The 15,195-nt window shown below is 33.8% G+C and overlaps 2 protein-coding genes across 2 annotated transcripts; one reads left to right on the top strand and one right to left on the bottom strand.

Moving 5' to 3' along the window:
- The first annotated feature begins 2,389 nt into the window (after positions 1-2,389).
- LOC103497143 (methyl-CpG-binding domain-containing protein 11-like) lies at positions 2,390-9,212 on the top strand. The gene is made up of 3 exons (XM_008459241.3): positions 2,390-2,642; positions 2,732-2,822; positions 8,053-9,212. The coding sequence occupies exons 2-3, from the start codon at positions 2,739-2,741 to the stop codon at positions 8,905-8,907; spliced, it is 939 nt and encodes a 312-aa protein (XP_008457463.2). The 5' UTR covers positions 2,390-2,642; positions 2,732-2,738; the 3' UTR covers positions 8,908-9,212.
- A 461-nt stretch (positions 9,213-9,673) lies between these two features.
- On the bottom strand, positions 9,674-12,777 carry LOC103497128 (thylakoid lumenal 16.5 kDa protein, chloroplastic). Its single transcript, XM_008459222.3, has 4 exons — positions 12,244-12,777; positions 10,891-11,030; positions 10,148-10,220; positions 9,674-10,012 (listed from the first exon to the last, which is right to left on the bottom strand). Exons 1-4 carry the CDS (start codon positions 12,617-12,619, stop codon positions 9,903-9,905), a joined length of 699 nt encoding a protein of 232 aa, XP_008457444.2. The 5' UTR covers positions 12,620-12,777; the 3' UTR covers positions 9,674-9,902.
- Between the last annotated feature and the right edge of the window lie 2,418 nt (positions 12,778-15,195).

The raw sequence follows: 15,195 nt of genomic DNA, 5'->3' as shown, positions 1-15,195 counted from the left end.
ATTAATTGTATCTAAATAAGATCTTTTTCTAAAGTCAATACCCTAACTATCATTCTCAAACATATCCTAACTCTTACTATATAGAACGACTAAATTATTGTAAATTTGAAAGTTCAAAGACTAAATTAGTATAAACTCAACTTTAACGATCAAATTGAGCTGATTTGATTTGAGTTAATAAGTTGAAAAATTAAAAATATATTTTTAATAGAGGATATATTATTTTTAGAATAATATGTTTAAATTCAATAAATTTTACCATGTGGATTTTGGACCTACCTATGGGTATAGGGAAATGGCCATAGTCAACACCCCTACACTTTGGCTTCTAGGGATAGGGCCAAAATCCAAATTATTATTATAAATGTAGATGAGAATAATGTATCTACAATTTTAAATTATATTGATCAACATTCCCCAATATACATTTTAAATTGGTTCCACATTATTCTCCAATCAATCTCATATGATTCTAAATTTTACCATCAATTTATAATTGATCATTTTATAACTTCTCTAAATCTTTGACTATTAGTTTATTTGATAATGTCATTATAGTCATTTGTGTAATAATATAATAACCATACTCTCTCCCAATATTCTTAGGTTGTTCTTAGGACGATCCTGTGTATTAGTGAATGATTATTTGGGTTTTTTTTTTAAGTAAGAAACTTCGTCTCTTATGTCTTAAGGTTCTTCTAAGTGTGAAACTTCCGCTCGTCAAGACTTTTACTTTTCATATTTCAAATAGATAATCACTCCACCTGTTGACGAATAAACCAATTATACGATCTAGAGTACATCTCAAGGTCTACAATAACGAACACGTGATCTTTTTTATAATAAGTTTGACGTCTCAAGGTCGACACACACTTGTGAATTGCAATGTACTCACAAGACAACCACTCTACTATTTCTCATGAACGGCCAACTCTCTAGAATGAACAATAGCATCTCCTTCGATATGCACAACGGAAAACCTATGGCGTCAACCCTAATACAAATTCTGTAACATTTACAAAAAGCAATGTATCTGTGAGAATACGCAAATGAAGATTTTCCAAACAATGAAAAAAATAGTTTGTAGATTCGATATTTAGAAACATATGGATGTTTGAAATATCTACTCCATTGTTTTTAAAAACCAGGCTAGGTTTTAAAAACTTTATTTTTTGTCTTTTGAATTTAGGTAAAAAAATCAAAATTTAAAGAAAAACGCAAAGTATAGTAATTAAAAATTTGAGAGGGTATCAAACTTAATTTTTCAAAATAAAAAGCCGAAAGGTAACCACACTTTGGTGATTCAAATTTTAATACATAAAAGAGCTGGCTAATGTCCTAAACCTAATTAAAGCTAAATCGATATTCACAACCAAATACTATTGATCGTTTTAATTGTATATAAAGGGTATATTGATTAAAGTGAGTTTAACTCAGTGATAATTAACACGCACCTTTTTCTTTTGAGGTCGCGAGTTCAAATTTTATCCAAACATATTTCTTCAATCAACTTATGTAACTATACTAAAGAAAAATACATATATAATAAAGGGGCTTATTTGTAATTGTGTTCACATTTTTCAAGACCAAAAGCCCAAAGTTAGCATGAGATCACTTTAGGAAAGGCCAATCTCAATGTGGGCTTTAGAGCATTGGGCTAACCTACATGGGCTTGCTGAGTAATTATCCCATTTAAAATGAAATTGTATATAATTTTATGATAAGGTGAAACTTTCTTTAAAATAATAATTTAAAAAAAAAATAATTGAACCCTAAGTTTGTATTAAGAAAAACAAAAAATTTAGCATAGAGATAGAAAAATCCATATGAATTGATACAATTATTTTATTATTTGGATCAATCCTCATGATTTGATCTCTATATTTAATATCCATAAACATTTTATTATTTCTTAATTACACAATCACATGGCTTTGCATTCGCTTCTTATTATTCTTTCTTTTATTTTTTTTAATCACATGGTCAGCGCAAATTAATTAAAAAAAATTATTAGATACTTCGTAAGATCAAAATGTTATTTAGTATTTTTATTAAATTATAAATTTAATAAAATACAATTTCGATAAAATAAATTTGAGATTCACTGAAGATACAAAAACTACAACATAACATTTCAAGGACATAGAACGATAAGAAATCACAAATTTCAATTTTGTATTAATATCTATATACATTTTTTTAGTTTAACAAAAATTAATTCAAATATTGAAATTCAGTTTATAAATATTTTTAGGAGTTTTTGGTTATTTAAAATATGGTTTCATTAGAGAGTTGTAAATGAAAAGGAATGAAAGGGAAAAGGCAACGGCCAAGTAGTAAGAAGTAAAGAATGAGACAGGTGTCAGATGGAGAGCGCACCGTCATATTTCCAAAGTGCTCAACTGGAGATTCTGGATTTCTCTCTCACAAAGAAAGAGGGAGAGAGAGAGAGAGAGAGAGAAAGGGAAAAAAAAAGGAAAAAAAAAAAGGAAGAAAGGCATTGAATATAAAAACGAAGTACAATCCTAATCCTTCGTCATTGCCAAATTTCTCTCCGTAAATCTATTTCCTTTTCTCTCTTTTCTTTTGTGTTCATGTTTAACAGCAGCTGAGCAAAAACCAACCCACAAAACCCAAATCAAGTAACCCATTTTCCCCACTCTCTAAAGCTTTAATTCTTTGTTTTTAGCTATTTTTAGTGTGATTTATCATCATTGTTTCATCTGGGTAGGTGAGAAATGGCGGCATCAGTTGAGAAAGACACTGTTAATGAGGAGGTTGTGTCCGTCGAACTACCTGCTCCTCCTGGTTGGAAGAAAAAGGTTTTGATTTCTCTTGTGTAGCTTTGATTTTTGTATGAATTCTCTGTTTTTGTTACTCAAATTTGCGTCTAAAATGTTGAATTATCATCTGGGGTTCTGTTGTTTCCTGATTTTAGGGCTTCTTTGGTGGTAATTCACTGTCTTTTGTAGCTAGGGCTTTTCTGGAAGGTTGAATTGTCAAATTTCTTGCTTAATTCTTCTTTTGATTTGGTTTTTCAGTGTTTTCTTTTGGTGAATTGTTTGGAAATTGTTGGTTTCTGGTTTCTTTTTTTTTTTTTTTTTTTTTTTTTACTTTGTTTTTACATCATAATTTGAATTTTGGTTGTTTTATACCTGGGTTCTGGACTAATTTGTGTTCCCTTTTGCATCTGGTGCAAGAGAGTGAGTGACTGATAAAGTTTTCTTGCATTATCTGGGGAGGACCAGGGCCGCAATTGCTTAGTCGTCGAAGGTTGGAATCTTTTATAGTTTATGGGTCATTTCCTTCCTCGATTCCCCCAGCCCCACAAGTGTATATTCGTGTGTGCGTGTTTTCTATCCAATCACGCAGCTATATTTCGGACCAGATACAGCCACTAGTCCATTTGGTCGGATTTCAACAACCCCCCCCCCCCCATTTGAATCATATCTTTCAGCTGATTGTTACATTTATATTATGTTCTTAGGCAGACAATCTTGCCAAATAGGTTTCCCTTATTCGGGTTATAAGTTCCAGTTCCGAAGTTAGAATGTAAGCTAAAACTCTCACAGCTCTTTTCCCACATAATTTGGTAAGAATTGGATCCATTTTTCTTGGATGCTAGCTACATGTGTAGCCTATTGGGGGTTGTATATTGCCTTGAATATGTTGATTTGGAGTTGGATTTTATTTCCAGAAACTGGAATAAACTGGATATCTTCAAGGTTATTTTTACGGAGGAATCTGAGTATAATATTGAGATGTTGGATGACTATCGTTGTTTCTATATATCATCTCGTTTCTTGCTATCCTCAAAGATAATCTTTTGGCATGTAGAAGAGACTGCTTTTTTGGGGCAGCTCTAGATGTTGAGGTTTATTTTGGAAGAGAGGGATGTTGGGGAATTATGGATTGGAGATTAGAAGAAGGGAAAGAGTGAGATTTTAGGAGGATGTTTGTCTTCAGGAAGTAAGTCGTAAACTGAAATTGGTAATGATTAGTATAAAAAATTTCCTTCCACTTTTATCGGTATCATCAAAATAACAAACTATCCTCCAAGTGATCAAATAAGTATCATACTTCTTCTGAAAAAACTTTTAATACTTACGGAAAGAAAAGGCACTAGGAAGGTGACAACTGACAAGTGTGAATTTCAAAAACAGGATGTGGAATTCGGTTGTAGTTGGTCAAGGGAATAAATTAGTTTGTTCAATAACTACAGGGAGAAGTTAGCCAAGTTGAGTGTGTTACTACAGGGAGAATTCTGGTAGGTGGTAGGGTCAACTATCTTTGGTCTACCGTCTCTTTTGTACTCTTACCTTATGTATTCTTCTAGAAACAATAAATAGCGCCACCATGATGGTTTCAGACTAGTTCAAGATTGAAATCAAATTCAAATATGAGATCTTGACTAGATGCAATGGAGAAAATGGTGAACTGAGGGCCAAGATTGCTGTAGTTAGAGATGATGAGGATTTGAAGGAAATTTCATTTTTAATAGGGATAAGTGTAGAGATTATGATGTTCTTACTGGAGCTCTTTTTAAGGAAAAGAAGAGGAATGTTCCAGCACCAATGGCAAGAGAAACATGCACTAGAAGCCAAGGGGATAATCTCCTAAGATAATGAATGATGGAGCAACTAAAATAGCAAGAGAGTCAAATGGCATTGATATCTAAAGTTTGAATTCAAGAATTGGTGGAGAGCATATTTGATGCCGTAGATCATGATGGTTGGTTAATTTGAGTTGAATGAAACGTAAGTATATAATGACTTCACAAATAAGTTGGAACTTGGAGGGGAGTTATGTGTGGAAGGTGATGCAGTGTCAATATTCTAAAAGGAAAATAGGGTTTATTGGGTTTATTCCTATTTAATGTTTTCCATATTTGTATTTTTCCTTTATTAGAATTGTGGTATCTATTTATTCACCAATGTAATAGGCTATTATGTACTTTGATTTATCCAATATATTATATAAAATTATCAGATATGATGTCAAGAATGCCTATGCAGAATCCAAAATTGGTTTAATCACAAATGGTTGGTTGTAGCTATTAATCTGTTTTGGTCCCAACAAAAGATTTTTCTTGTTGTAGTCTAATCTGAGGGAGAACACCTGTAGTTTTAGATATTGCTGCACCACTGACTACCAATTGGGCATAGGAACAAGTTATTATAAATGTAGTGATTTCCTTTTCTTACCCTTGGATAACTCCTTGGTCCTTATCTACATCTTTGATTGTCGTGGACACAAATCCTTATCCATATCTTTAACTTCAAAAGAACTAAATCAAGAACCTACTGGAAGGGAAGCTACTGTCAGGTAAGCTATAATCCAATACAAGTTCATGCCTTACTAGCCTACAGTTTTACTGTTCATAAAGGAAGAACAGTAGCTAGTGATTTTATGTTGGCTCCAGTCAGCCTTAAGCAGTGAGCTTTGAGTTACATTTGTAGTTGTGGAGCTACTAGATGAACTACATGAGACTCATCATCTTCAAGATTGATTTCGAGCACGCATACTAGAGCAGTTCTCATCTTGAAGATTGATATCAAAAAAGCATAGAAGCTTGAGAATGTGCCTTAAACCGCCTCTTGCACTTATCAAAAGCACTATAAATGTTAGGGCTCCAACGCAGTTACTTTTGGTCCCAGCGGGGCATGTGCCCCTTCCCCCCTTCCTTTTAGTTGTGTAAGTTGAATTTGGTCATCTTTGAACTCGTTTTGACAAAATGTACATACAAACTTTTTTTTTAATGTTTCTTAAAAAGAAAAAAACATTACTTTTCTCATTGAAAATAAATAAGTTATCTCTAATTTAAGCTGGGAGTCCTATTCCCGTTATTTAATTTGTACATAATGTCTATTAAGTTTCTTGTTTTGTTTGGGTTTCGTTTTTATTCATGGTGTTAGTTAAAATTGATTAATCAAACTTATAAATATTTATAGTCATATTTTCTAAATAAACTAATATTGAACATGACAGCTTGATATAGTGTGAGTGATCATTATAACTTTGATTTGAATGTTGTAAATAAAATTACATTTCATAATTGTATGACTTAGAATAATTATATTAATTTGTGCTCCTAACTGGCACTGTTTTTGGATCATGTTGTTTGGCTTGACCAATGACTAATCAGCTGTCAAATATCACATGGACATATTTAGATAGTTCCTTTCCTAGTTCTCTCTAGTTTTATTGAACGAATGCTTGCTTAAAATGCTGGTTCAGAGCTATGTTCTCAGCATTTGTTCTCTGTTTTAGACTTCTTCACAAATATGCTGGTGGCTAGTACCAATCACTGCACTTCTTCACACTCCCAGATTGATTATTTTGGCGATGTGGTGTCCGAGTAAGGTAGCCAGTTCATGACCATAGAATCCAAAATATGTTGAATTGGTCATCTCCTTCCATCAGGGCTTACATGTTTCCACTGAATATCTTTGGCCAGTTAAAGTTTAACTGCATTTCCCTCATCCATCATTTGAAAAATAATATTTTGTGTCAAACCCCAAGGCTAAGGAATCCTTCCCTTGTCTCAAACCTATTCATAATGGAAACTGATGGTCTGGATCGAAGACTTCTGTGCATATACAGGGCCAATATCTTATCACTTGGTTGACCCAAGCTTATCTGGAGGGTTTGATTACAAACCTATACATAAAAGGTAGCCGATGATGATCATCTTTACCGTTTGAAAATGGTCTCCATTCATATTGGGCATGTGACTCACAATTCATACAGATCAATGCATCTTGAAGTTCTTGCTTAAAACAATGGTATGGGCGTAAGTTCCCCAAGTGGGTGGGAAAGCCCACAGTTAGTTGAAGGAATGAGCTGAGAAATGAGATACATGGCAAGGATTGGTAGATTCATCTTGGAAAGGGAGATTGAGGAATGTAAGTGGGTTTCTCCTACCAGGAGAATTCTAGTTGGATGTAGAATTGGTAGCTTCTGTAAGGGCTAGCCAACTCTGTACTTTAGCCTTAGTCTTTCAGAAATGATAAAATCTCCTAATACGTCATTCATTTCATCAGATCTTTTTCAGATGGATGTGGATGGTTAATGATGATAAAAAGAACAGAATTTAGCTCCAAGTAGGCAGCATGATAGCAGACGGTCTACCAGAGGAGTTGAGCATCTTGTTTATTAATCCACATGCTGTTTCTTAACAGCACATCAGATTCATAGCCAGCAGGATGTGTCTTTTAAGCTTTCGAAATTTAGAATTCTCAAATTCTTGAGATTTTTGTTTTGGCATCTTGATTTTGGGAAGGTTAAATCTTTTTATCTTATACAGAAACTCCAGATTATAGTTCTGCATCCCCATTGGTGCTGTTTATGTAACAATACTGATTGCTGACAACATAAAGAACTCCAATTAATACTCTTTTTCCTAAATTATGTGTGTGGCTTTTTCCCCCTTTTCCCATATGCCTGGTGTTTGCTGGTGTTTTCCACTTGCTGCTGTGCCGATTTCCTATTAAAGAGAAGATGAAGATTCCATGGTGAAATACTACTTGTTTTTACTTAGAGTGCTTATGGCTGAAGAGGAACGGAGGTGTTTTGTATGAGAGAGCGGCAGGACTTTCTTGGGTGTGAAAAGGAGAGGATGTATTTTTTTTTTATTATTATTATTTGGGCTTCTAGATAGTTCTCTGTTTATCATTATTCTTTTTAAGTGCTGTAATTTATTCCAATGTGAGATTTTTTATCATCTTCATTGAGGAGGAGAGACTTCTAGATTTCTGGGTTGTTTGGATGTATTTTTGTCTCAATATTGAAAGATATTTCTTCGTTGCAAGAGTATCAATGCGTTGAGAGAACCACTTATTTTATCGATTGTCCTTCACTCACCCTTTCAATGGAAAACTAAAACTTGTAATTCTATATATGAACTAACCTATGTATGAGTTCCGCCTTAACCTATATTTACACGATTATTTAGCTTATAATATCTTGTTTTAATAAGAAAAAGAACAAAAGAAAGACCTGAGCTGCTGGTTTATTGGTTGCAACTGATTGAACAATATGAATATTTGGCAGTTTTTTCCTAAGCAAGGTAACTCCCCTAGGAAACATGAGGTCATCTTCACAACCCCAACAGGGGAGGAGATCAACAACAAAAGAAAGTTGGATCAGTACCTGAAGGCACACCCCGGTGGCCCAGCAGCTGCTGAATTTGACTGGGGCACAGGTGAGACGCCAAGGAGGTCAGCAAGGATAAGTGAAAAGGCTAAAGCATCTCCACCAATGGAGAGTGAGCACCCAAAGAGAAAGAGAACTTCGGTGTCCAAGAAAGATCTTAAAGAAACAGAAGCTGAACCAGAAGTTCTGGAGGAGAAGAAAGAAGTTGACAACCCAGATGCTGGAAAAGATGAAAGCATGGCTGATGCTGAGGTGAAAGATGCCAATAAGAAGGAAAATCAAGATGAGAAGGAAACGAAAAATGAAGCTGCTGAAGCAGAGCCACCGAAGCCTGATGACCAGCTGAATGCGGATAATGAGGCTGAAAAACAAGAACATAAGATAACTAATGAATCAAATCAAGAAAAATTGGAAGGAAACCTCAATGAGAAAGAACCTGAAAGCTCCAAATTAAATCTCAATGAGAATCTGGAAGGAGCAAAGCATGAAGAAAAGATTGAGCAACCACAAGTTGAGAAGAATGATGGTAATTTCGCTGAAGCTGTAAAACCTGACACTCTTGTATCTGATAAACAAGAAAACGCTCTAGAGAATCAAAACCCAAATCAACAGGAGATTGAACTAGAAGGAGAGATCAAGGACAAAGCAGGAGCAGCTGAAGAGAAGAGTGAGAAACATACTGAGACAAACAAGACTATAGAAGTCACTGAGAACGGAAACCACAGGAATGGTACTGGTGAGGTAAAGCCTTGAAGACGATTTTACATTTCTTGCTCTGCCTTTGGCCCACCATTTATCTTTCCGAATGTATCCGATTGCTGGGTAGCTCTGTAATTCGGATGTGGTTAATTGTAGTAATCTAATTATTGACAGAAACATCCATCCATACAATCAGTAGATTAGGCTTATTATGTTCCATCACTTGTTCATTTGTACTGAATAAAAATTGTAGCACGTAATGACCTCTGTAACAATTAAGTGTAATATGTTTGTATTATTATATTGTAATGTAAACCTTTGTAAGGTAGAGATCTATCCATACTGATTTAGTTGGACTCCTTGCTTGATCCATATGGTCCAAATACTGCAAAGGTCCTTCTGTTTGATCCTTTTGGATTCTAACTGTTTGGCTCTTTTTTGGTAGGTTGTCCTTTTGTATAGCTTCTTGCTTGTCCTTTTTATGTCCTTTCATTTGTGAGCAAGAGTTTATTGTGAAAGGAAAAAAAGAAAAGAAAAAAGGAATCTCAGTTAACTTTGTCATCTACCTCTATGGCTTAGTGTAATGTGAGGGAATAACTTCTAGCGTGGATTACAGTTGGAACTGTCCAGTCGACTTAGTTGGTCAAGTCACTAAGAAAAGAGAATTTTATTACAAAAATCTCAAAACCCATGGGATCTACTGGGAGAAGATAAGTCTTTCGGTTATTCTTGATCTATCCTAATGATCCATAGTTCTGCTAGTATTTTGGTAAAGCTAAGTGAACTGATATTTAGCTTTGTTCATAAACAGAAGTGTAGGTTTTCGTGGATAATCACTAATAACATTCAAATTAACCAACGGAATCTATCCATTCAAAGTTCAGTAACATTGACACCAGAAACTCGGTGAGAAGATGACAAGAAAAATCAGCTTCTTTGACTTTTAAATGCAAAGATTTGGGAGGGAAAAAAAATAGGTGGAGACTATAAAAATACAGTGGGTCATTCTTAGAATAAATGAGATCGATGCAGATCGTTGTTTTTTCAACTCAAAGGCCCTTCAGCTGTCCAACAAGCCCTGCCAAGGCTGTCCATTTCTCAAATGCACTAGCAGATGCTACAAAGGCAGTTTTGGAGGATTCAACATCACTCTTAGTAACTGCAATGCAAAAATGTTCCATTGTTTAGAACTCCGGGGGGTTAAATCTTTCAATTCTTAGTAGTTTTATCCTCTGCAAAATGTTACATTCTGTTTTATCTTGACTACTGCATAATTTATTAAAAGATAACCCACCTGATGAGATTAATGAAGCTAAAGAGGAGTTGAATGCATCCACCTCAGATTTCTCTTCGGGACTTGAACTCAGCTGGTCAAGAAGTTTAACACAAAAGTCAGAAATTTCTCAAAGAATCAGTTAACTTCTAACCAACCTGACAAATATCTTGAGTTCACCTGTTTACCATTCATCATAGAATATTACATCAAATGGGCTGCTAGCAAGAAAGATGAGGAGGTTCAAGGCTAAAATATATGTCCCTGAATTAAATGCTTGTTTCCATTTTGATCTTCCAAATTTGAAAATTTGAACATCTTGGTCTAATAAATTGTTTTTTAGATGGTCTAGTTTCTACTTCATTTGAAAAAATGAAATAATATATGATGGCATCAAGCTTGATTGATGTGCCTTAAAGAAAAAAGAAGCGAAATTTGTTACAATAAAATTTTAATCGTTTACATCATATTCAGTAAATTTGTCCAAGTAAAAGTTCATACAAAATCATGCTTTTTGGATATGGTGATATAGAAGCCATGCCGTCGTATATCCACGGTGAACATGCTTAAATTTTTATACCAGATAAAACACATCCTGTCATGTTCTAAGTGATCTTTTTATTTAATTTTATTTTATCTTTTTGTTGTTAAGTTTGACTCAAACTCATTAGTACTTTGTGAACCAATGTGCATTCTAACCAAAGATCAAAACTTCCAGAAAGTAATATAAACAGACTTGACTTTGTTGTAGATATTTTGCTAACCTTGTTGAAGGCTAAATTGGCATTCTGAACCCAATCTGCATCACTACTACCCCCAAGAACTGAACTTGCTGTTGTGAAGTCATTATCATCAATGGCTTGGCCTACTTTGCTCAGCTTGTACACAAGTTCCTGGAGGTATCCTGCAAAAAGACCAAATGATTATGGTAAGGTTTTAGCTTGTTTTAGATGCCTTCGCTCATAGCTTAGCTTTGATAGCTTATAATAAACTTTATGATTGACTGCAACAACACAGAACTTGTGATCCACCGACATGAAGAATTAAGTCGCATGATTTCAGAAGCCAAGACTACTTCATAAAGGATTGTTTGACTAACTGTTTTAACACGTGTAGGTTTGTTCAAATGAGGTTGAAAAGGATGATCTTGTGTAGAATGTAAGAAGGATTTGAATGGTGGAAAGCTGAGTCTATATGGGTGTATTTGATTTGTAGGTTTGTGGTTTGCAGAAGTAAATACGTGGCTTGAAGAATGAGTTTGAAAAACTTAGATTCAAGTAGTCCATAGGATACTAAACCTATAGCCAGGAGAGAAGAAAGCCCACATTACATACGTATGCTTGGCTTTAGAACCCTAGGCTATACAAACACAACCCATGAGTCAGTTCATGGGCATGAATAAATTACTTTCAGTTCTCCTTATAATTTGATGTATCTTTCCATTTATCAACAAGGAAAAGATCTACCATCCCCAAGGATGGCCCCCATCAATATATTTGTATGTGTCTCTGTTGATTTTGCTCATTAGAAAGAACTAGTTATTCTTCTTGTTTTTCTCTACATTTCTTATATCCACGCCTCTCTACTTTTCCATGTCCATTTATGTATTGCTGAATTAGCTTTTTCATGCAAGTGTTGTAAATTTGACAATATCTTATTTTTTGTTTTAAGTTTTTGAACATTGCTCGTAATTTTTAGGTAAGTCGTTCGTCATTTCTTAAGAACACATGGAAGTAGTGTTTATAAGCTTGATTTTAAAAATCCAAATGGTTAGAGACAGAACCTAAGTAATTGGCTTCGCACTAATTTATTTTCTTGTTTTCTATCAAGTTCTTCTAACAACTTCATCTTAAAATTATCCTCCACCATATAAGAACCTGATAATCACCGGCAGAGAGAAAGATTGGTGTTATGTGCTCTCACATTTTCGTTCTTATAGTAGTTGCAAGAAAAGAAAAAAAAAATGCAACTATTATAAGGAACAAATATGAGCGCATTTGTGAATCAAAACAAAGAATCCAATTGGACAATCTAAACATATTCATAGCTATGATCAAATTTCCAAGTTGGAAGTTTCCCAGAAAACAAAACACAAACAGGTAGAATGCATACAAAACCTTTTTCTTTATTGGCAGAACTGATAACCCCTTGCTTCTCGAGCCTTTTCTTTCTATCCTTCTTCACCTTCTCCAGCAGCTCCTCATCATCATCAGCTTCAAGAATCGCAGCATTTGCATCGGAAAATCCCTGACCCACAAGAGGGAAAATGAAACTGGAAATGAAGCAGATTGAGAGGGTTCTCTTGGTTAAAGCTGGAATTTTGGAAGGTGGGTCACTACTACTCTTGCAGATAACCAGTCGTTTAGTGTTATTATGGCAATAAAGGCAACCAAATCTTGATCTCAACAATGGAGGTGAAGAATAGGAAGAAGATGAAGATGAAGGTGTGGAAGAATGGAATGTGTTTGCTGTTGATAGGAAGGATGTTGCCATCTCTGTACTTTTTTATTTTTTTTTCTTAACCCTTTTTCTTCTCTTTTGCCTAATTTTCTTGGGTTTTTTTTTTATTTTCTTTTTCCTTTGGTGCAAAATCAGAGGCATTGGGTAGTTGGGACTTTGGGGGATAAGGTTGGTGGATTCCATCATCTTGTCCATTCATTTTCCTCCAAAGGGTTTTGGTTTTCATCTATCTGTATATATATCTGTGTGTATATATATATATATATGTATATATGTATATTATGTCATCTAGGTCAACTATTTTGAAATATAAAATTTGAGAGAATTTTATACAATTAACCTCGTCAAAGACTGAATAAAAAATGTAATAAAAACTAACTTTCTGCTTACGTTATAGAATACTCAACACTTTAGAATTTTGTCTTGCAAGCATTGCTATCTTCCATCATGAAATAAATGGTTTTTTTCAATCTCACATTGACTTTTGATAAGAGAATGAGACTGACGTGAAAATCGTGACTACTTTTGAGGTGGTTAGGTGCTTGAGACCATGAATGATCAAGATGGAGATTTCTTATTAAAAAAATTGTGATGCACGTAAGGATCCATATATATTTCGCAATGGGTGCGAAGGTATGATTGTGAAAAGAAGTTACATATTACGAGTGTGAGTGTTTTGTAATGTAAACAAAATTTTAGTATTAAGTAGTTTTTAGGATTGAATAATTTTCATTTTTAGTGTATTAGGATGGAATCAAACTATATAAAATCTCAAAACTTATGAAGTTTTGTTTCCAACTTGGGGGGAGAAATTATGATTTGTGAATGAGTTTGCTCAAGTGGCTTCTATTATTCTTACATAAATACTTTAGGCTTTTATTCTTATATGTATTTGTCATTTTAAGTTGGCTTTCATTCTCCTAAATAACTACATGTCTCATGTCCTATATTACTAATCAACATATTGTCTACATTCTCATGTCTTAAAACTTCTTCTTCTTCTTCTTCATCTTCTTCTTCTTCTTCTTTTTTTTTTTTTTTGGTCGAAAAGTGATTTAGCACTCATATTCTCTTTTACACGGATATTCAATTATCTTTATTTTTCTTTTCATATCTTTTATTAGTTTTGAATGGAAATTGTTAAGGTTTTGTTTTAAAATATCCTAAAACTGCTTAACCAAATTTCAAAAATACTCTTATTGATTCAAAATTTACACCACTTTTTTAGCACCCAAAATAAAAACAAAAAAATTGAGTTAAAACCATAGTTTTAAACTTTCATTGATCGATTGGTATTTCTGTCGATATTTTTCACATTTCTATGGGTTGATATTGATATAAAATGTGAACTTATATTTCTATTACATTGTAGACAAATTCACGAAATCACAAAGAATAAACATTGAATCAATTAGTTTAATAAAAAACTATGAATCAATTAGCTTTTACTTAATGACTAATCACAATCATAAATTATTAACAGTTGAAAAGTCTATCATAAATTTATGAAATTTTAAAAATCTCCAACTTTTTTTCCAAAAAAATAAAGTGCATTTGTGGCTTTTATGTTACTTTTTCTTTACTTCTTTTGCATCATGTAAACATAAAATTATTGTAGTATACCCTGCGCGCGTGTATATATCTATATGTATGTATGTAGATGATCAAGAAGCAAGTGTACATAAACTAAAAACAATATCATACCATTATAAAAATATATAGGTACTGTTCCCAACAATGTCACTAAACAAATATAACAAAACTTGCTCCATGAAAAGAACAAAAAAGGAATTGCTTTAGTAACCAATATTATAAGTTTGAGAGTGATGAGAGTGAAGCTTTGTAGAAAATTTTGAATACCCAAATAGCTAAAAAGTGTTAAGAGTAAAAGAAGAAAGAGATTCCCTTTGAATACGTGCACCATTGTCGTTGGCAGCTCAAAAAGGTTCTTCTTTTGGTTTGGTGCTTTTGCTTTTAAGTGCTTTTCATCAACTGATCTAACTGATACAAAGTGCCACCTCTCATTTCGACTTTTTACAGTCACATATGATGCAATTTTGAAACTTTCTGATCTACTTTTTTAGACCCTTTTGTTTAATATGGTTGGTAAATTACAAATCTTTGAGAGTTTTGTTCACATATATACTAGAAGAGTAAGAAATAGATTGTGAATGATTCAACTCGTCACAGGTATGACATAGTGTATGGAAGTTATTTCAGTGACCAAAAACGAGTTGCGTCGTTGTGTGTGAACAGGAGATAAGAGAGGTGGGGTTTGTACATTAGTGTAAGGTATTCATGTTGGTGTGTGTATCTTGCAGTACTCATTGGCCATTGTTGTGAACTTTCCTTGAACTTAACGTTTAATCTGCTTCAATTCATCTAGTTTGGTCTTACCTTTTGATCAGTTGCATGCATAGAAGATCCTCGCATCGATCATTGTGGTGTTGAACCTACCACGCTCTATTAACTAAGTTTAATGTAGGAAATCTACAGTTTAGTTGAACACATAAAAGTACGATCAATACTCTCATTTGAAAATTACTTATTCTCCCCCTTTGGAGTTGTCAAATGAGATTATTTATAATGTCCTTCCTTCAACAATCGCC

The sequence above is a fragment of the Cucumis melo genome, chromosome 5 (assembly GCF_025177605.1).
Source record: "Cucumis melo cultivar AY chromosome 5, USDA_Cmelo_AY_1.0, whole genome shotgun sequence".
Lineage (NCBI taxonomy): Eukaryota > Viridiplantae > Streptophyta > Magnoliopsida > Cucurbitales > Cucurbitaceae > Cucumis > Cucumis melo.
This window is presented reverse-complemented; position numbering and strand designations above follow the sequence as displayed.

Excerpts from the sequence above, each read along its gene's own strand:
- LOC103497143 (XM_008459241.3), top strand. The coding sequence starts at position 2,739 with ATGGCGGCATCAGTTGAGAAAGACACTGTTAATGAGGAGGTTGTGTCC. Across the intron at positions 2,823-8,052 it reads CTCCTGGTTGGAAGAAAAAG|TTTTTTCCTAAGCAAGGTAA; the intron begins GTTTTGATTTCT and ends AATATTTGGCAG.
- LOC103497128 (XM_008459222.3), bottom strand. The coding sequence starts at position 12,619 with ATGGCAACATCCTTCCTATCAACAGCAAACACATTCCATTCTTCCACA. Across the intron at positions 11,031-12,243 it reads TTCTGCCAATAAAGAAAAAG|GATACCTCCAGGAACTTGTG; the intron begins GTTTTGTATGCA and ends GTCTTTTTGCAG. Across the intron at positions 10,013-10,147 it reads AGCTTCATTAATCTCATCAG|TTACTAAGAGTGATGTTGAA; the intron begins GTGGGTTATCTT and ends TTTGCATTGCAG.